The sequence below is a fragment of the Struthio camelus genome, chromosome 12 (genome assembly GCF_040807025.1).
Source record: "Struthio camelus isolate bStrCam1 chromosome 12, bStrCam1.hap1, whole genome shotgun sequence".
Taxonomy (NCBI): Eukaryota; Metazoa; Chordata; class Aves; order Struthioniformes; family Struthionidae; genus Struthio; species Struthio camelus.
Window position 1 is genome coordinate 12,887,161 of NC_090953.1, and position 22,930 is coordinate 12,910,090.

At 34.4% G+C, this 22,930-nt stretch overlaps 2 protein-coding genes across 6 annotated transcripts in view; one reads left to right on the top strand and one right to left on the bottom strand.

The window, feature by feature from the left end:
* The window catches only part of FAM227B (family with sequence similarity 227 member B), an 85,259-nt gene that overhangs the window by 17,852 nt on the left and 44,477 nt on the right, over positions 1-22,930 (top strand). The window lies entirely within an intron of this gene.
* FGF7 (fibroblast growth factor 7) overlaps positions 484-22,930 on the bottom strand; it is a 32,984-nt gene continuing 10,537 nt past the window's right edge. For 2 of the 5 annotated variants that reach the window (XM_068958683.1, XM_009681347.2), the window contains exons 3-4: positions 3,058-3,161; positions 741-2,665 (exon numbers count right to left, since the gene is read on the bottom strand). In XM_068958683.1, the coding sequence (XP_068814784.1) occupies positions 2,471-2,665; positions 3,058-3,161 (299 nt within the window). In that variant the 3' untranslated portion in view covers positions 741-2,470. Of the gene's footprint in view, positions 2,666-3,057; positions 3,162-22,930 lie in introns of all 5 variants that reach the window. The other 3 variants (XM_068958685.1, XM_009681346.2, XM_068958684.1) reach the window with 2 other exon arrangements.

Sequence of the window (22,930 nt, forward strand, 5' to 3'; positions counted from 1 at the left end):
ATTTTAATATTTATATATTTAGAAACCTTCAAGATTCCACACATAAAGATAACAATCTGTGAATGAAGAATCTCGCTGCATTAATCCAGGAGAGCTCAGTTTGGCTGGTTGCATCTCTTGTATTGATTTTGTTTTTCTTTTGCTTACGCATTTCCTTTTGTCATTCTTTGCTTCAGCATGAATGCACATGCTGGCACCGTCACGTCCTGAATCATCTGTTGATAGCGATGGTACATGTAGTAACCCATCAGATAAAACATATATCAAAAAGTGTGAATCACCAGTGGAGTTACAAAATCGTTTGACTGTATTCCTGTAGTCTTGAATAACCTAATAAAAAGATCTTTAGAAGAGCTCATCTGCTTCTGGATTTAAGTTTAAGCTTTTTGAAATATATTTGTATTCTAATTCAAGCTTCAGTAGAGATTCTGAACACAAACAATCTCAGTGAGATTTTTTTTTTTTTAATTTTTATTTCAAAATGTGAACTAACCTAGTTTTTAGGTCTAGAAAATTTGATAGTATATTGATGTTGATCAGGGTTGTGAATTTTGTTGCAATGTTTATATATTCACAGAAGGTAGCGCAGACATATAGTTATCAGCAAAAATATTTCTTTCCTAGTACAGTCTCTTGTATTCAGTGAACAAGTAATAGATAAACTAGTGAAAGCACAGTGAAGGTTTACTGATGTAGCTCTATTGACAAATATTTCTGCATAGCTCAGGTTATCTCTACACTTTGATGTTTGATATGCAAGTCAAAAATCATAAATGATTTCCAAGTTAAAGTATTTGTTAAACAAGTGTTTATTTTAAAAAATTGTTAAAATCCTTGCAGACAATTTTTTGTGACTGTATTTATGAAGAAAGTGTCTCAGAAAACACTGACTGACTCTAGACACTTGTAAGGGGAAGTAGAGCATTTAAATCCTTTCATAGTTAACTTGACTCCATCCCATGCTGGTGATGATCATCCAGTAGCTGTTTTAGTTGATTTTTTTGTTGATCTTTATCTATGCACAAGTATCATAATAACCAGAAAACTTGGGGGCAAACTAAGCAGAATGAAATGTTTTAATCCACTAGGACTTAGCTGAACACTTTAATAGCTAGGAAATTAAAATATCTTTTCTTCATCAGTTCACATTGATTTTTGGCTAGAGTTTGAAATTAGTCATATAGATTCTTTAGATAGCCCTCTACCTGTTAGTACAATTTCTACCATCTGAGCATTTATTCCAGTACCTACTGGAACTGAAGGTTTCCTTTACCTGATGTAACTATGGGCACGCTATTAAATTCAATTAGCATGAGTATGTGGCAAAGATTTTTTACATTTTTACATTGTTCCCGCTGAGAGGTCCATTGTGAGATTTGCTGCAGGCTGTCGTTTTTGTCTGCCATCCAACGTATGTTGGCAAAAGAGTTGTGTACTAAACTTTGTCTGGTCACAGAAAAAATTCATGCATCTCAGCCAGACCATTTTGTTATTCCTTTAGAATTAAAAGCATATGAAACAGATGCAGCTTAAGAAGTTTTTTTATAAATAACATTTAAATAACTTAGAACAATAAAGTTCAAATACAACTTAAAATAAAGTTTAATGCTGTAACAACAGAGAAAGCATGTATAACGATGGAAAAACAATATTAAAAGCTGTATGCCCTAACAGGAATTATACAAAAGATAGGATATGTTACATAAAAAACCATAATATGTCTGAATTTTTGCTTCGTCGTTATATAAAATGTTACTTTGTGAAAAGTGAGATGAAGCACATTATTTATTCCTATTCTTATTTTACATACACTATTTTGAAACATCTTTTAGAGCAGCATTAGGTATTTGTTTCGTTAATAGATAGGAACATTTTGTAGTAAACTTAATATTTCCAAACTAACTCTTTTATATGAATGCAACAATAAACATTTACAAGATTATATTTTTTTTTCTGATCATATAGTTTATGTATAGGATATCGGTTTCTTGGGGAAGTATTTAAAATACTGCTCAACCTCCACATTTACTATTGACTTGATAATCTGACAACTCATTCCAGCAGCCTTAAAGTCTGACATATTTTACACAATATTATCATCTGCTTATTATTATTATAGCAGCCATATTTAAGAAGCAGATAGGTTTTTTTTTTTTAAATAAAATATTATCAGAAAATCAAGTCACGACTTATTCTTCAGGGTAAATTAATTTAAGAAACTACCCAGTTACAATGACTAAGATAATGATTGTACAACTCTTTAGAATTTTTTACAACTTTTAGTTAGTAAATCTGGTTTTGTGTATATTTTCAAATCTTTTTCGTGTAGTCTCTTAAAAATAAACATAAATGCGCAAGTCCAGCTTGTTCAGTTTCTCAGTAGTATTCCAGCCTCTCTTGATATCTTGTCAAATAGTCTCCTTAAAAATAATCTTCCTGCTGGAACTAGTTCTGTATAGATCATTTATGATTAGGATATTGCCAGAGGAAGAAAGTGGGATGCTTTGTGTTCCTTCTTTGTTTTTTTACCTTTCATGGGAACACCTTTGTGGTTTAATGTAACAAACATCTCTTTTCCTTTGTGTGTCCATTTTGCAGAAGCATATGTATTATAATGATTTTCTTCAATCAGTTCTATGAAGTTACAGTCCTCATTGCATACTTTCTGTTGAGAATGAATAACAGTGTAGAGTAAAATAAGTACATGAGTTTTTTAAATACATAGATTAGCGAAGATAGGATAAAAATATGGATTGTAAATACTAAATATTATTAATATTTTTAATAACTAACAAATCTTGAAATCTGAGCATCTCATTGAATGTTTTAGCTTTGCATATCCCCCCCAGTAATTCACATTTTTAATAAGTATATAGCTTTAATCACTGAATTTTTAAAAGGGCGTAAAAGTATTGTTAGGTAAGTATGGAATACATTTTAAGTTGTTAGGAATCATTTTATACAAACTATGCAGCTAGTGTATTAAGATTATCTTAAACTATGTATTTTTAAGATTGTACATGATGATTGTACACCGAGAAAAATTTGCATCCATACCTTTCCGTACAGTCTTCCTGACTTGTTCATTGCTAGGAAGTATTCGCTTTCCACTCCTTTGATTGCCACTACTCCAACTGCCACTGTTCTGATTTCTAGAATACCTGCAAAGAAATGCAGTGAGGTCTGTAAAATCATTGTTCATTTCTGCAATCAACTTAACAAAGTTTAATTAAACTAAGGTTCTGTAATGTTTCTGTGTTTATTGGATATATGTAGCAATGGTTCTTAAAAAGAAAACAGAAAAAATGTGTTTATTCATATGAAGAACAAGTTAGACCTTAAAAATCTTCTCTGTGTGAGCATGCCTGCACGCAATTATGTAAAGCAAATTGTGTGATGGCTTTTAGGTATTATATTCTGAAGTTGCCATGTTGTGTAAGCATTATTTAATTTTCAAAATACCAACGTATCTTAGAATTTATCAGCCTTAGGGTTTCATTTGGAAGGATTGTATATGTAGTCATCAGGGTTCACAGAATTTGTGTAAAGCCTGTATTTTGGAGACAACTTTAGCTGTACCATCTCCTTGAACAAGAGTAAACCTTAGAACTTGCAAATGATAGAAAACAGACCACAGTGTCTTAAATAAGATAAAGGATTTGCTTGACCCTGCATGCTTTTAAAACTGTTAGGAGCTGTAAAGATACCTGCCTTGGAAAACAATTAAAAGCTACTCTGGGAACTTATTTGTTCAAATATTTTACACAGAAAACATTCAGTGTTGTCTTATATATATATTACTCTTTTTTCATCTGGCTGATGTATATCTGTAACAGCTTTCTGTGGTTGCTACAATATGCTTAAGTTACCTGTAATGTAAAATATATATTTATGTAAATTTAAAAAAGTAAGATTTAGTTAAGGCAGGAGGATGGTAAAAGGTATTCAGGAACACCAGATAGTTTTCAAATTTAAATATTATTATTGTTGTTTTAAGTAATAGTTTAGAATTATACTTCTGAGTTTGAGCCATGTTTTTCCAATACTGAGTCACCTACAAAGCTGTGTGTAGTAGGATTTGTATTATGACTCATTCCTGCAAAAGAAGGGGTCTTTCAAAGCCAGCCAACTCTAGGCACATTCCGTATAGGCTAAAATGGGGGGAGGAGGGAGAAAGGGGGAGAGAGAGAGAGAGAGAGAGAGCGATATTAAATATTGCATATCTGCAAGGACTGTTTGTTTATGTTACTCTTCTTTTGGAAAAAGAACATTTTGCCCCAAAGATCCAGAATTAATTCTTGAGTGCATCCATCCTTAGCCACTGATCTTATACTGGCAACGTTATCCCAATTTCAGTAGGAGTTCTAGAGTGTTAGAGTTGTATTGTGACTGTCACCTGAGAGATGGCCTTCCTCTTGAACAAAGCATTTCTTTTTCTCTTTTTCAAGTTTGTATTGACTCTTCACAGCTGCCACAAGTGATGAGAATTTTTCATTAATTAGTTTTTTAAAAGATGGCATGAGTATCTCTGATATTTCTCCATACTTATTATACCTTTTCTACAGCCTAATGTTCTTACTGTTCTGTTTTACTTTCTTCCTGTTCCTTGATTTACTCATGTGTCAGCCCTAGTCTGTTATCGCTTGCTTTTTTCTTCCCATTTCCTTACCAATAGATCAGTTACCTCTTTTCTTGGTGTGTGCTTTGCTGGGCGTTCATCTCTCTGAACACTTAAAATTCTGTACTTCTCTGTAAATCTAAGCCAACTTTAAATATAGCTTTCTGAATTCTTTGACACGTTCTGCTCTGCTGCAGGCACAGCAACAATTCTTGTGAAGGGCAATTTCTAACTGAAACTTGCAAAATTATATTAACTTTCGTTTAAATTTCCCTTTAGAGAAACCACAGTGAAGGCTGAAAAACAGATGAACATCTGCATGTGTCCAAACAAAGAACATAAGAGTGGAAGGGATCTCTGGGTCATCAAGTCCAGTCCTCTGCTATCCTGGGAATAACATCAGATAATTCCCTTTTCGTAAACTCTGCCAATACTAAATAGGAGTTGTTATTTCTTTGCCCCCAGTATTTCCACTGAAGACTGTTCAGAGCTTGATTTATTTTAATGGCTAGAGACTGTCTAGTGCTTTACAATCTGCATTTTTTCAGGAACAGCTTATATTCATTTTTTTCTTTTGCCTGTGTTGGCCATTATCTTCAGGAGAGTTCTTTTCAAAACTATTTTAAAGTTTTCTATTTATACAGCAGTAAAAAGGTGAAAGATTCAGAATGATTCTGTAACACAAATTATGCTAATAAGAACTGAGATATCCTTGAGTAAGCTATTGTTGCCTGAAACTACAGGAGTAAGAAATACTGCTACTACTTTTTAAAAGGAAATGCCAAAAGCTTTTGCCCAAGACAATATTATTATTAGAACTGTCCATTATTTTAGCTTGTTTTTTTTCTGAAGTGGGTGATGAAATTCCTACTAACTTATAAGAATTACTTTGTTTTGGTTTTGGGTACTTGTTTTTGTATTTTTTTTCAGTTTAAACATAAATGTCTTACATGCAGAAACTTTACAGGAGAGTTTTGCTATGCTGACATCTTTGTTGTGATGCAGAAAGTTGTCATTAAAGAATCAATAATCATAGCTGTATGGGTAAACAAATTATTAAAAAAGCTCTTGAACTTATCCTGAAGGTGAATACATAGCACTTATTCAAGGTATTTGAGTATACAAATAAAATTTGGCATAGTTTTTCCAATTTTTGAGTTAAGAATAGAAACTGGGAATGTTGAAGTATTTTGTAAGCCTCCTATAAGGCAAATCTGAAGAACTTTGCAAAATAATATGTTAGCTATCAAAATTCTACACATATATTGAAAGGACAGTATCTGTAGCAGATTTATAGTATTCAGAGACCATTACATGGCTTTCATCTTATTTGTTAAATCCTGTTTGTGTGTACAAACCGATACATTTATTATAATTAAAGACTGATAGCTTGAAATTCCTAAATTGGGGTGCATGTTCAGTACTCTGCTTTATTATATATTATTATTATATAATTTTCACAAATTTAAACAATCAGGTGCTCCCAAAATTAGGGCTACCTCTCACATAAGTAACATTGGACTGACTGACTCATAGGTGATATCAAATCTGCAGGACACTTGCTATTCAAGTTTTTGAATAGCACTTTTCTAAAAATGCTCTGTGTGTGTATATCTTTGTAAAGTTTAGTCTGGGAACATTACATGAACTCTGCAATATTTACGTCACAGAGGGTTGCATTCTTAGCAATATTAAAGAAAGAGACTACAGAGAATTAGGTAGAAATAGAGCTTATGTTCTTGATTCTTTGTTCAGAACATGTCTGTCTCAGAATTAACCTGCCTGTCACAAACTATACCTATACTCTCTTTTCTGTTCCGAGTACTACGTCATGTCTTTTTTTGTTCTGTTGTCTCTTAACCAATCCCAAAAGAAGAAACAGAGCATGAATTTCTGCATGATTGCTATGCTTTTAATAGGACTGGCCATAAACAATTTTTGCTTTACTGGAAAGTGACCTAATAATCTAATATTTTTCAGAAATGCAGGAAGCACTTTACTTCTGCGCAATTGAAGGTGTTAAAATCAACAACAAAACAGCAATATACTCTAAAGACTGACTTTATAAGGAACAGTAACCTGAGTCAAGCATATCTCTCTGATGCTAGAGGATCTTTTCTAATACATCTTCTTTGACTACCTTTAAGATATGAGCATGACATGAACAAAATGAAAATGTGTTCATTTCATTACTCCTCTACTGTAAATTTAAGCATAGCTGTGCTTCAGTCTTCATGCTTAATTCCTGTTGGTTGATTCGCTGGAAGGTGATAAATATCTACATCAACAGAAAAACAGTACTGGAAGTAAAACTACTATGTTATGTTATGCTTGAAGGCAATTTTATACATTAACGCAAAAATTCTTTTCTCATTAAAGTCAATAGTAAGATCTCAGCTAAGTAGGTAGGGCCAGGATCTTATCCAAAAGGTAATTCCTTCAGTGAGGTAGGAGCAGTACAATAAGCTAAAATCTTTTCTGTAAAATCACAGAAGAAGAGAAATGGCCAAACTGGCTCATATGCGGGATTTAGCTGTTTCCCTTTCTAAATTTTAGTTTATGTAGCACCAGATACTTTAGAGAAATGAGAAAGAAACAACTAAAATGTAAGTCAGAAATTCTACCCTCCTGTTCAGTGTAATAATATACTATTCATTGCTGGATCTATTTTAGCAAGTCCATACCTAAATGCCTCTGTTTGAGGTAAAAAAGTTTAATTCTTTCAATCTCTGTTTGTGAAAAGGAAAAATTCACCAAACTAGGATGAGAAATTTCTTATATTTACCTCTCAATTATTCTGTTTAAGTACTCTTTTAATACTCTGTCTTAACTTCAAAATTGCTTTAGAAACAAGCTTAAATTGATAAGATACTGCCGATGAGAAGGTCTTAAGTACCCTCAGTTTAAAAATGAAAATCTAAATTATGTTTTTGAGTTACTTTAGATAAAGGACCACATAAATGTTCGGAAGAGATTTAAGAGAAGAGTTGAGTATACAACAAAGTAACTGGGAAAGAAATCAAATTAAAGCCAGAAAGAAAGAAAAGTGAAAATGGACCCACAAAATTGAAAACAACTGTAATTGCTAGAAAATCAACATGAAATTCCAACCAATTTTATATGGTTGCATGGTCAGTGTATCAAGTGCAGCTTAAAATTTCTGGAGTGAATGAAGTTTCCTGCAGAGCTGAAATTGTCCAGTGCACTTAAGATTACTGCCACTCAGCTGAGACTAACTATAATTTCTCTTTAGGAGAAGACCATTATGGATACTGGCTGCAGTGTGTTCAGTCACTTGGGGCAATTAAAATATCAGACAGTTGATAGAAAATCCAGAAGACCTTTGGGTTGATGCAACAGTTTTAGTATGTGGAACTGTATCAGTTTTTGGAGACAATTTGCATAATAAATGAGCTGAGTTTACTGGCATCGCGGTCTAGAATGGTGGTCCCTCAGTGTTTTACATGTACACACGTATCTTTCTGGATTTATTTCATGACTGTGACCTGGAAGACAGGACAGTACCTTGATCTGGAAATCTAGGTAGAAAAAATGGTGTTTGGCTGTGTCACTGATTAAAAAAAAAAAAAAAAATTGACTGTTCTCATGTGAGATGATCCCTTTCTTGGGCAAGTGGTATTGAGTAGTTTTGTTCTGAATCATCTGATATTAGTATCTTTTTCGATTGAAATTAATATTTTCACATGGATTTTTCATATTTTTTTCTTTAAAAACATATTTTAATAATACCATGAAGTTTTTTTAGTAAACATTTGCTTGTTTTACTCTAGAATCTTTTTACAGATTATATTAAACTAATTTCTAACTGGATGTAGCCATAGTTGGCTTGACACAGTTCTATGTTTGCCCATAACATCCTCAAAGAGCAATATCCTATCTTTTCCAAAGTAATGAAAGCATTGTGATTTTGCAAGATTAGGGGGTTTTATTATTAATCATTTTGCAGCCAGGAGGCTGAAAGAATACAAAAACATAATATAAACAAACTTTTCATGCTTCTGAGAGCTGTAAAAAAAAACAGTAAGTGCAGCAAGACCAGTAGGTGGGAACAACCTGCCCAATGAAGCTTCTTTGGAAGAGAAAAGAATTTCTGAGAGTAAATATTTTTTTTCACCTGCTAGAGAGCTTCCATAACATATCGAGATGGTAAGATTGTTCAAGAAGATATAGAAAGAGATTTTAAAGTACACATCTTGTTGAATCCCCCATCAGCTGGCCTTTTTTCCAGATATTTCATATGTTGCTGATATTCCCTGGTTATCTCATTGTGTTTCTGGTCACTGCTCCTGTACTTGTTACTATCAGTATTTCTGTAGACACTAATATGAAGAAAAGTTTTTGCATCAAATACATTTTTTCAGTGAGGCATACAGCAATTTTATCCCAGTAGTTTTTTCTGTTAGGTACGTATGTTATGAGAAAACGTTTAAGGATAGCTGAATGCTTAGCTACTGTGGCTTTTAAGTCTCCTAAGTGCTGGAAAGAGGGGATGAAGAAAAGGGAAAGTAGGGTTTTTAAGGAAAGAAAAACTCAAATGTCCAGGAGCTAGTTGTTATTTTACGTTCTTAGAATTTCCTTTTAAAAAACTAGCTAACAGATAACATAGCTAAGGCTGATTTTTAAATATTCTGAATGCTTTACGGTACCAGGTTTTGTTTGATACTTATAGCGCTTTATCTCTCATGGCCTCTCTGTGTATTGAAGTTGGAAAAAAAACAGTCTGCTGCTGAGGTTTAAGGGTATGAAAGCTGGCACCGACAGCTAAGCACTTGTGAGGAATGTGTTTGTGAAATAGCCTTTCCTAGGTAGCGTTGTCCTAAGGTGAAGTGTGTGAAATCTTAAAGAGGGGGCAGAAAAAACCTGGATGGAGAATAAGGCAAAACAAAACAAAACTTCTTAAATATGACTAACTTCTGTTTCTAATTAGTTAAATTTGGGGTACATATTTATGAATTCAAGTGACCTTTAGAAGTGATTCAACACCAAAAAAAATGCTCTATTCATTGCTTATAAGAAATAAGTTAATGGTATTTAGGGTTATTTGCTCTTTTATTCTGGGTTTTCATAAGTTAACATTGTGTCTCTTAAAACAAGAGAATGGGCTTTACTGACGTTAGTAGTGCATTCAGTGAGCCAGCATGGTAATGTTCATTAGCTGGCTTCTTAAACTTGAATTTTTTTTCTAGAGGACTCTATCAATATTTGTTTTCTGAAAGTAAATGAATACTTTCATTGGATAGTTTTGTAAGTCATTGATTTCAAGAAGCATTATCCCTTTGTGTATTTTCCAAAAAAAAAAAAAAGTGTAGTTCATTCTTAATGACTTTTAAAAATATATTTATTTTAAAGTTCATTTTTAGCTAGACAATTTATATGCTCATTCTAAAATCTAAAACCTAATGATATAAAGATTACCACACATAAAGGTACTCATTTAAAAGATATTGTAGGATTATTTAATTCTTTTTCTCCCCTCCCATCATTATTAAATTGATGAAATTTAGAATTTGCATTTGTGTTCTGTACTGTCCTTTAACAAGAGAGTGAAAGTTTCCGAGGTGATGCCACATAGGACTTATATTCATAAGCTCTGTAAGTAGATTTAGATGTAAAAGTGTATTATAATAGTTTTGACAACAGGGAAGAGATCACTCCCACGCCAGAAATTTTCTGTCTATGGATATGTTTTTAATAAAATGGTAACAGAAAACAAGTTACATATCAGGGACACCTCAGCTGGTACATACATTCACTATTACTTTCCTTTTTATTTGTAATATTTTTGCTTCTCCCTGTGATACTCAGAGTCTAGATTTTATGGCATAACTGCATGTGAAATACGTTGTTATTTATGGCAGAGACCAGTGTGAAAGGCTGGAAAAAGCTTTTTATTAAGAGGCTTTGTGTTGCATCCGTGCATGCTTTTGCTATTCATGTACAGACTGTTTGAAGCACTCTAGTTATAAATATGACTAAAAATGATCTGCACATAAACAATGGATCTGTCAAGGATTTTCAATAGTCCAGTTGAAGCTACTGCTTCAGTATAGTGCCAGACATCTGGATATCATGGAAAAATGTCCAAAGCACTCAAAATTCCTATTTTCCTCCTGTACCTAATTTTCAAGCAGGAAAATTGTAGTTGTCTCAGGAAACATGAGAAGCAATACAGATATATTCCTCGAGGACTTGATGCAGCATATTTTTTGGTGAGGCACCTCAAGTAGCAGAGTTTGCTTCTGAGACTATAAGTCCGTATTCAGAACAGCTGCTTGGTTAAGAATGAGTGAGTGATGGTTAATTAGTTTGTTTGCAATTCTTTGGGCACAAAAACAGTAGGCACATGCTATTTAAAACATCAACTGATAAACAGAAGTCCATCTGTTTTTCTGCTTTGGTGGATTTTCATTTATTGAGCATTTCAAAGCTTTCTTTCTTGACATTATATTGCTCATAATTTTCTCAGCTGTTTGTTAATTCTAAAAACAATTCAATACATGGATTGCTAGATAGAACAACTTAATAATAAACCATTGTATTGCTACTGTTCAACAGCTGACAGATAAGATAGTTATGGAAGTTAAGCCAAGTGAAGGTTTCTGAAAGAAACCACTAACTTGATAACTGCTACGAAGGTAGCATAAAAAGGATAAGATGAGAACCAAAGAGAAGAAAGAAAACACAATGGGGAACTAAAATGACTGTTTAAAATGCTGTTGTTTTACTTACAAGATCTGTTCTTTGCATTTGTACTTGGACTTGTGGGTGTTTACCTTTATGACAGAAAAGGAAGGAGTAAGCTAAATTCCACTCTTAAGTCTGCATTATTCAAAATATTTATTTACTCAGTTGCACATGCATCATCAAAGGTATAATCTGACCTTCTGAATAGATATTACTGGTACCACAGCCTGAGAAGAAAAGTCTGGTTTGAATTTCCAGACTGATATTCAGGAAATGAACCTTTCTTTTTACTTATAACCTTACTCCATTTAATTTGCAATCTGAATGAGGAATACTAAAATCCATAATACCTTTTCCAGTTATTTTTCAAAGTGAATGAGAAACGTAAGAGTGCTCATCAGTCGACAGTACTCTCTAAAGTTTATCTCTACTAAATGCTGTAGCAAGGATTTCAGTGACAATATTCTCTTAAAGAAAAAGGTATAGGATTCTGTACTGCTGAAGAGAAATTGTTCGTAGTATCTGAGAATGCTTCTCCTTATTGTACAACCTGTTTGGCCTCAGTTTTATATTGATCATCTGTTAATGTTGGTGGGTTACATAGGCTTGTAAATCAAAGGAAGGCTTCCTTCCTTTTTGTAAATGATAATTTAATAAGAATTGATCTAGGAAATTCTGACTCTAAATTGCCTTCTCTCCTTCCTCCTGTATGTCTCTGGACTGTTAGCGCTTTGGACCACTCTGTTTCCACTATTTCTCTTGATCTGATTCTCAAAACAAAAAGGGCCTGACATTTTTTACTTACGTAGATTGTAAAATTGTAGAGCTTCTGCAGTTTAGAGGTCTGTCTTGTGAACAGCAGTATATAGTATCAGCCGCTGAATACCATGCCCCAAGCAATCATAAACTCATGAATTTCTTATGAAACTCATTAGAACCCTTCACTTTCGCTGAACTCTGCTGTGCACTTCATATAAATATTTTCGTGAACGGCCTCTTATACAGCACTTAGTCACTTCTCATTTTTGATGGAAACTGCATTGCAATAAAAATTACTTTGGAGCTAAACATATGTTTATAATGAAAAAAGTGGGTTTTTTGTTTTGTTTTGTTTTTAGAATTAATAGTGTCCTATAAAACTCAAGTCTTAATCTTCAGCCTGACATAGCACTCTTCTGTTATGGCATTAAAAATTTGATTTACTGAATTAAAAATTGGATGGGGGAAAGGAGGATAGAACCACTGTTTACAAAAGATAATAGTTTCCAATCTGTAGGAAAATTAATGATTTAATAGTTTTGAACTAAACTTGTACAACAATATAATATTGTTGCAATACAACAACTGCTCAAATCAAGGATATTTCTGATCTTGAATCTCTTGTGCTAATTTCACTAGAATAAATGATCTCTTTAAACTTTGCAGACTTTTAGAAATCTAGCTTCAAAATAGCAAAACTGCATATAAATTCTTACTGATAGTGAACCTTTTCGTAGCAAAATGAAGTGCATCTATTTAGTGGTGGGAAACCTCCCAAATTTAGAGTATCAGTGCTTACAGCTATTACCTGACACTTGGAAAATTTCAAACAGGACTAGAGTCTCCTGTCTTTCCAAATTCTTCCTTAATGCAAAAGTCTTTAAATAAATGGACTTGTCCATTGATCTTTGTCACTATTCTATTTGGTGTTTTCATCTTGAAAAGGGCTGGTGTCTTGGTATTATTCCCTAGTATCATTACTGATTAAATTTACTTCTCCCTTTTATGTGTATAATTAGTGATCATGGTTGACATAAAATTAGTCATTTATCACATCGCTCTGGAAGACTTTTTCTCCTGATTTTGTAAGGAAAATTGGGGAGCATGTTCACATATCATTTGTCTTTGTGTGAGAAATTGAGTGATTGAGTATTGTGTTCTGAAATTTTCAGTTCCAAATGAATTTCTTGTGATATTATGGCTTATACCTGTATAAGCTGGCTGTGGACAGTAGTAAATATGTCATAATTATTATTTAAATATTACCTGGCAAAGGGTGCTAGACTCATCTCAAAGTTAAAAGAGGCAAAAAATACATTTAAATCCAAACCTGTTCATTTTTATATGAAGTGCTCCCTCACCCTTGAGGTGTACCTGTTTTATTCCATATATTGTGCTGTCTGCAACCATTTCTGTCTCAACTTTACTGGTCCCTGGCCTAGGCTTTACAGAGGAATACCATAGCCACATACTGGAAACAAACTGCATGTAAAAACTGCTTTCCTGTTCTTTTAGGATTATTTAGAATTATACGTCATTGACAAACATTACTAGTAACTTTTTTTAAATGCTTACAAATGATCACAATAACACTCTCAGTGTTGAAAACTGTAAAATCTATTTAAATGCAAAGTAAAACGTGTTCTTAATAGTGAACATGTTTTCCAGCTATAGGTAGTAGCTGAGTTATTTAGAATAAGTAAAATTGAGAAAGTGAACACACAAGAAGCTGACTGTAATAGTCCAGAGCTGAAACTTATACTTTAGATCCCCTAGCAGAGGAGCAGGTAGATTTAAATGATTTGAAATTTTGGACAGTAAAATCTTGTCTAACACAGTTAAGAAATAATTTCATTAATAGGCACTGCAATCCACAGTGCAAGATGTTTTCAGACTAAATACTTCTGTAAAATGTAGGGTAGATACTATCGAACTGAATAAATTTTAGTCCAATTTTCAGTTATCCAGACTTGCTTCTTGGTGCACAAACAGCTGAAACCAGAGATCTAAATACATTAATCACAGCATCTGCAAGAACATAAGCAGACAGTATGTAATTCCTTTCAGGGTTCAAAATGCAAGAAGCTGCTAAGAAAGTCATGCTAAGCCCTTGCTGCACCACAGAGTGGGTAGTGATAGAAACCATCTGGCTCATTCCTACTGCCTTCAAAACATTACTGGACATATATTTAGATGATACAGATGATACAGTCTCTCAAATTCTTTGGGTTTGCTGCTGACAAATTATTCAGATTTTAGTTGAACTTGCAAAATCTACATTAGACCAGCTGAAACGTAGACTAAAACAAAATGAATAAAAAATCCCCCCAAACCCCAAAACAATCAGTTCATTTAATCCAATTCTGATTAAATAAATCAAGATTTTTGAACCTAGAATTTTCTCAGGTCTTGCTCAGTATACAGCTCAAAATGAGTGTTTGCCAGTTATCCAAAAATCAGTTTTTTTCAAGTAGATTTTTTTCAAGTAGTTTATTTTGAGCTTAATATTTCCGTGTCTTAATTAGTCATAAATTTGCTTCTAGTTACAGACAATTTTATCAGTCTAAAAATTTTTTGTCTAAGGTGAAATCCTGACTGTGGGGAAATCAATAGGCTGTTTGCCAGTGACTTACATACTGGCAGAATTTTAAAACTTCTCTCTTTATTTACATCATCAGATGTTTATAAACATGTTACTTTCCTCCAGTCAATCTTTAGTTGGCTTCTAGCTCTACAGTTCCATATCAAAACTGAAAAAAAACATCATCTGCAGCAACGGAGAAAATTATTCCTCTCTTTCAGGAACAACTACTGTTACGAGACCAAATATACCCAGGGAACTGTAGCCAAATTTTTCTCTTATTTTGTATTTATTTGTGTATTTTTTTAATTTTTGTTATTTTTTGTATTTTTTTTAATTTTTCTTAATCTATCTGAATTTTCCAGATTCAAAATCCATCTATTTTGTTATTATGACTTCAGATGCTAGGATGTAGAGGAAATCAGCTGTTACCTTTTTAAGTCTGACGGTATGAATATTTGTGCACACAAATTGGTTTTGTCCGGGTGAATAATCATGTAGTCTGTGAGAATATTATTGTGACTAATATCATGTAAATATTTTCTGAAATGAATCCTTTATAATGCCACTGGCAGTTGCCTGTCGTAGATCTTGAAAGGTGATGGGTTTGTAAACACAAATGCCTCAGATATATAAATAGTTATTTTTATTTTAGTACTATGAGCTGCCAGTTCTTTTTTTCCAGAAAGATGCTCTCCAAAAAGTACATGAGGTGGCCATGAGACCTGATTCAAAATTGCTCATCACGCTACACAGTTTACACAGCACTTTACGGCGTCTGTTGCTAGTCTGCTGTCACCTTTGCCATGACTTGACCACAGCCTTTCTACGCTTAGCTTTTCCCAGCTGTTACACAGAAACAGTGCACTAGCTTTTTAGTGGAAGTTACTAGTATCTGAAAACTATGGGCTGCATGCTCCCGGTGTGTTATTGTATAATGATGCTATGCTCTGAAGAGAAGTTATCAGTCACAGATAAAATGTAAAAAGTCGTGAAATAAATGCACTGGGTAGTTAACATAAAACATAAGCTTAACACTGCATTTTTATTAGGAATTATTGTTTTATATATACAGCCCAATTTCCCATTGCTTTTGGTCTAATCCTGTTATATCTGCATGTGTAAATCTGTGCAGTTATGTTTATTTCAATGAAATTAGGATTGTTTATATCAACTAAAGATCTAGCCCTGGATATATAGAGGGGAAACTATGAAGGTAAAAAGCTGCCTTGCATTGTTATCAGCCATTCCTTCACGTTGCCTCCAATAACCCCATCTACAGGCTAGTTTAAAAGAAGGCTGGCCATCTCCATCTTTATTTACTGTAATATCCTTAAAACCTTGGCTGTATCTGATGCCTGTGCCGGTAACCGGCAGTAGTTTGTTTTCTTGGCTCTCAGAGCACGCAGGCACTATATAGTGTGACTGTCTGTAATAAAGTTATGTGGGACTAGTCTGTTAAAATATTTAAGATATTAAATTCAGATCCATCCTGTTAGCTGTATTATATTGACAAGTACCAAATTTCCATCTCTAACAATAATCAAACAACCTTTTTGATAGACTACAGTGTAGTGCCCTGGCATAAGACTTACTTTTCTCTTGATCTTGAAACGAATGGAAGATAACATTTGATAACAGCTTCAGACTGGGGCCTTTGGGGCATCCTTCACTTTTCAATTTCTCTGCTACAATTGGCATAGTTCTTATTTCGCTTTTGTATGTCTTGATGTCATGAAGTTCTGAGGAGCTCCACAGAAGTAATATATAAGCAATCTATAGCAGAATATACAGATACCTTAAAAATGTAGAAAGCAGGTGGTCTGTCATATGTAGGTATTTGAGAACACGTTTCAGCTAGCGGGCTTAAACAGGGACCTTATTCAAGCAAGGAAGAATAAAGCAAGTTCTCTGTAGGAAACAGGGTAACATGGTAGAGATTTCTCCTGTTGAGTCATAGGGCTAGAGAACTCAAATGAGGGTTAGTGGGTTTTAATATTATTTCTGGACTGAGGAACAGAGGCTACACCAGCAAATAAAGGGTTTGAGGCACATGTCCTTAGGGTACTATGCTTCTCTAGTGGTTGTAACATGAAAGATCAGCTACTGTGTAACACTAAAGTCAGCAGGAAATCTTGCCCTATCAGAACTCTCTTGAAGAGCATGAAGTTATACCAGCACAGAGCTTGGCTGTACAAGTACGGGTACATTCTAAAATACATACCAAAAACTCTTTCTTTGTGCAGGATTTGTCATATTTTTTTTGCTCTGACTGAAACAATTTGGGATATTCCGAGAACTTAAAGTGGTGAAGAAACCTTTTCCTTTGTGCTTAAAGTGTTTATGACTTCCATTGTATTGCAACAAGAAGCTGGAGAAAAAGTAACAAAATTGACTGAGAAAAGTCTTGGGTTTTACTGCACAGTATGAAACAAAGTGTTTTTGTCTTTCTTAACCTTCTCTTTTTGTGCCACATTAATTCTTCCATGACTATCAATGTATTTTTGAGTCACATGTGGATGCAAATGTTACATTGTAGAAAAGTTGTACATAAATAGATTGTTATATATCTACTATTAAAATCCATTTAGTATAAATAATGAGATCACTTTCTATTCAGTGTAGATATATGGAGGTGTGGTTTTAATGTAGCTCTAGAAGACTCAGTGTTAATGTCCAGTAATATCTTCTATACTGAAAAATATATTTGCACATACATTTGCTTACTGATGTTTGAAAAGTTAGAGCTAAGTATGTTAAATCAAGTATCCTAAATTGGGTATATTCTGGTGTATTGCGCCCTAAAGCCCATATCTTAAGTAGAATGAATAGAAATTGCAACATTGTTGCAGAGATTTTGGTAAGATACAAATAAGTAATGCTGACTTGAAAGTCAGGAGGAGATTACTGGTGGGACAGGGATTTCATTTTTCTCTACGTCCAGTCTATATTACCAGTGTTATGGAATCATATTTTAAAGTAAAAGAAAATAATTTGCAATATGAATAGTTTTTATTTGGCACCCTTTAATTTAACTCCTGAACCCACTGGTAGTAAATCAGAAACAAAACTCTTACTGATTTTGGTAGAGCCAGACTTTTACAAACTGCACATATTTTTCTCTTTCCTAATATGGGTCTTTCAACTCCTGAGCAAACTTTTCCTTGATGAATCACAGGGTTAGATAGCTTTTCCACTAGTCAGTAACTTAACTCCTCCCCAGCTGTGCAATGTTTCCTTGCTTTCAAAAACAACTATTTAGACTATTAATGATAGTTCATTGTAGCTTCTTATCAGTAAGCCAATCTTGACTCTAGTCTGGAAAAAAGATCTAATGCTGTACTTTGCAAATGATTACTTTCTCAGGCTGATTACTTGTTAATGAAAGTGTATTTCAGTCAAATATTGTGCAACTGAGGAGGGAACATCTTTTCATGTAGAAACCTGTGTTAATGAAATAAGCATGGCACAGTCTCCCTGACAGGGTTCAGATCAGACTTTTTGTGCAAGACCACCTGTGAGGTAGAAGGCAGCACATTCTACCATAGCCAATGTGTATATAATTCTCCAGGGACCCACTAACAGAGGCGAGTTTAGGATGGAGCTGCCAGATAGACATTAAGGGGTAAATACGGAAAGAACCATTCTCCTGTGGTGGGCCTGGAGCTAAAAGAGAGTCAACTCATGGAACAGGAGCTACAGCTGGCAATTCCACTTTGCTACCCTGAACCCTCAACCCTTTGCTACCCTCAACCCTTTGCTACCCTCAACTTGAAGTATGTGTAACTGCATTGTTGAAGTATGGAAGTATGCTTCACGTCAGAAGACAATCTAGTAAGTCATGATGCAGAATCTTCAGTATTGACACTGTGTAGCTGTAGGCAGGCAGAAATATTCTGCATTTTCCTGTATCTCCTAGAGTAGGGACACATGCTAGGTTTGGAATTCATGTAGTTAATTGTTTGGGGAAATAAGTATGATTACTTTCTTGTGTAATTTGTACAAAACTACTACAGTTTTTTTTTTATTTATGGCTGAACTATTTAATGTGGGATACGCCAAACAAAAAAGGGATCACAGAAAGAAAAAAATGAGCTGCTAAATAGGAAAAAGGGGAGAGAGAAAAAAGGTTTTTGTAATGTCAGCCATACATTTTAAAATTTAGCCCCAGCAGGAAAAAAAAGATATATCTTATGGATACAATATGATCACTTACAAGTAATTAATGAGAAAGTCAGAAAATGTGCATTCTGTTATGTATTTTGTCTCAGATACCGCGTAATAGTGGCTGCTTGCACACTTTTTAAATTATCATTTGAAGCTATCTAGAAATACAAGTACAAAATATATGCCATGAAGTTCAGGCTTAAGTACTGCTTTTGAAAAGTAGCTTGTTATTATCTCTTGAGTGTTTGTCAAAACTTTTAGAAAATGGTTTCTGGGATGTCTTCAGATCTTATCTGAAAAGGACAAGGTATGTACAGAATACCTGTTCATATTTATGAACTATTTTGATAGCTAAGAAAAAATGAGATTAAGATGTCTTCCTATTTTGCCAAAAACAGATGTTCATTACATCCCAAATATTAAAATTTTTTGAAAAAAATTCTCCACTATACTTAAATATATCTTCCATTTCTAGATTATTTTCTACTTATATAGGGACTGAAACTCATCACATTCTTTTAAATAATCGAGCTGGATCAGAGGTAGGTTGTTCACCACCTTACTAGATTAAGGTGTTTATGCCGCCTATGTTAGGAATCATCTTCAAAAGTCTGCTTTTAGTCTAAGTGATGATAGTGTTACCATTTTTGTATAGACCGGTATTGATTCCAGTGTTCCTTCTGGATAAAAGTGGCATTTCAGAAATTCTCATTAAATTATTCAGAACGTGTCTCAGAACGATATGATTAAAATAGCTGAATTCAAATTAAAAAGACTGGGTTATTTCATTAAAAAATGAGCAGTGCATAATTTCCTTGAAAGATGTGGTAATAGTTTCCTAGAAGGATATGCTAATCTTTTTTGCCTTTGATTTTGTTGCATGAGAGTTCTGTTCAATATTATAGACTGAATTTCTCAAGGCACACAAGCAGACAGAAATGAAGGCTTACTCAGTAATTCTGCTGTGGTATTTACTATCAAGTAGTCTGGGCACCACTTTGCTAATTTGGATATTCTGGTTGAAATGGATATATAGTAATTTAAAAGAATAGTTTTATTAATAGTTGCATTATTTCTGTTACTCAATGCAAGAGACATTTAAAGGGGCCAATATGGCTGGCCTAGTACTCTTGCCGTTTACTTTATACTTTGAGCAGACTCTCCTAAGCTGACTCTCAAAATTGACATCACGTTTGGTTTCTTGTGACTGCAAACTCCAGCATCAATTCACCCAAAGGTATGGCTGGTATGCTAGTAGCAAGGTAGAAAAACATACCATATTATTGTCTCAATAAGAAAACTTGCCTTCCAAGTGCTGAAACAGATGCTCAAACTGCTGTTTAGCACCCTGAAAACATAGGGCCATTACTGTAGGGTGGCAGGATGTAAAAGAGAGTGAGAGGCCCGAAACAGCTGTGCAGTTGATCACGTTATTGAGTGTGAGGAAGGAGGGCCCAGCCAGCTCCTTGGGGCTGGCCAACGGCAAGCAAGGAGGGTTCCTCATGGAGAAAAGGCTCTCCCTCTGTTTCCTAGTGTGGTTTTCTTCTCTTATGGACTTATTCCTGCCTGCAGTTGTGTTGTCTCTTATGTGATTAGGCAGGTAGATGGTATTTGTTTGCTGAGTGGATGCATAGTCTTTTTGGAATCATAATTTGGATGTAAGGTGTAAGAAAGCATTTCTTTCTTTTTCTCTGACTTGTATGCACTGTTTTAGAGTGCTCTAAGCAAGAGCTTGTTGCCCTAGCCATTATGAACCTTTTTTTTGGGGTTTTAGATTGAAGTAAGAAATATTGGCCAGGATCTCTGTGGTCTATTAAAAATGTAAAAGGTTCAGTTATAGGGATGGCGGTTTTCTTTAATTAGAAGAATGGCTTTTTGTTGCCAGTTAGTTTGAAAATAGCCTCTTGAAGCTGTATCCAATTTGGGTTTTGATCAGTAATAATATTTGTGGACAGGGTGCTGTTCGGTTATTTGTCATGCTTGTAGTTCATATGTTCTCAGAGATGTGCAGAAACTTTTTCTTGTACTATGCTGTAGCTATAAAGTTGAATGGAGAGTTCAATGAGGATGAATCTCACTTTACCTACAGACTCGTCTAAGTCCCTATCCTTATGTTAGGGAAGTATAAAACATGTTGCTGCAGCACTGGAAGGAGGTATAGCTATGGCCATTTCAAGGCTTCTTATTTGCAGTTCCCCCACGTAATGTAAGCATGAAGCTCTGCTGCTGAGAAAGATCTTCTACTGGCCCTTCCCACAGTGTAAATTTGTCTTTGGTTGCAAGATGGCCCTAATAAGTGAGTCTCTCTGCTAGAAAATGTGTGTGTGTATGTACATAGATATGTCTATATATATCTAGAGAGAGATATATAGATAAAGTTTATGGTTGTGCACTAAGAAAATTTATTTCCTAGACTTATAAAGCTGATTTTCCTAAATCACTGTAAAATCTCGCCAAAAACCACTCAAGAACTATCTGAATTTCTATGTATAATCTTGCACATTGTGTTGTACCTAGAAGGTATAAGCTATTTGAAAGGAAACAAATAAGCATGGTGGAACTGGAGTTGCTTTTTTTGATGAAAGTTGCACTTTCTAGCTGTATTAGTGCTCACTACACTGTCTAGGATTAAGTAATTCTGTTTTCCTTCAGAGTTTCTGTCAGGGAGTAAAGCTTTTGTTTTTATAAGGTGCTTTGGGGCAGAAGCTACAACAGGAATGGATGGTACTGGTTCATTCTCTGCTGTGAGCCACCTTCCTCCTCTGAGTTAGGTGCATCCGCATTTGCTCTCAAATCTGTATGCTCAGTGGCTAGCTAGAGAGCCTGAACGTCGTCCCTCTGAGTCCACGTAGACCGCTCAAAAGGTAAATCTGTCATTGTAATGCAAATAGTATGGCACGCGTTATCCAAGAAGCCAGAAAGCTCTTCTAGTGGATGTTTCCATGCATCTGATAAGCACAAACACTTTACATTTACCACTACATTGCTTACAGCTGTGCATACAAGTAGCCTATAAAATTATGGCACCAATTCACCTGAGCAGCTACAGGACTTCAGCACAGCACAGCTACCCATGCAGCTGTGTTAACATTTGATGCAGGCTGTGAGTTTTTTTTCGTGATATCTCCTGCTCTAGATAATATGCATATTCATGTGTAATCATTTCTGTCATTAACAATCATGAAGTTCTTCATTTAGGCATGTTTACTGTACACAATCACTTCTGATTGAAGTGTTGTATCACATTTGACACTTAAAGGTCATTAGCACATTATTAATGAACATATGATTCCTCTCAGTGTTTTTTGTTTGTTTTGTTTTGTTTAGAAGACTTTACCTTCTAGCTAGACGAGCATCAGACTTCCCAAGTATCAAAATGACTTGAGGACAAGTCTGATCAGCTTCTTTTTATAGTCTATAGCACCTCCCAGTGTCTATTAGCATACTTAAAATAAAGCAAGATAGTTTACCAAAAATGGAAGTAAGATGAGGCATATGTGTTATTAAGGGTTAAAATAGAAATGTTAGGAGACTTCCTCAAAAAACAAAACAAAACAAACCCTTTCCAGAAGACAAAAAAAGCCAAATAGGTAACACCCAAAACAGGGGTGTTTGAAAGCTGTTTTGATGGTGGAGATGACTGGTGATTGTTACTTCCCTCTGTTTTAGAAGTTCTTGTGGTAATAAGTTCTGTGGCATGGGCATGCTACCTGTGTTTTCATTTATGGTTTTACACTGATCTGTAGATGTCCTGACTGTGATTAGTTTTGAAAAGCAGCATACTGAAGGAAAATAATCACAGTATTTTTAATGAAATGTCTGGATTCGTTTGTCGTTTCAGCCTGTAGTTTTTAATTTGAATTGTTAAATTCCCCCTATAACTTTGAATTAAAAAAGCAAATACCTAGTTGGAATAAGTTGACTTTACTGATGTTAACTGAACTGCATGGATTTACTTGGCTGATCACCTGCTTCAGCCTGTTCAGAATATTGTAGTCTTTTGTTGATAAATTGTGCAGGTAATAGATGCATAACCTAGGCAGCATGTGAACATTGTAAATGAATCCTGTTAGAATGTAATCCTCATCTTGTTCTTTGTT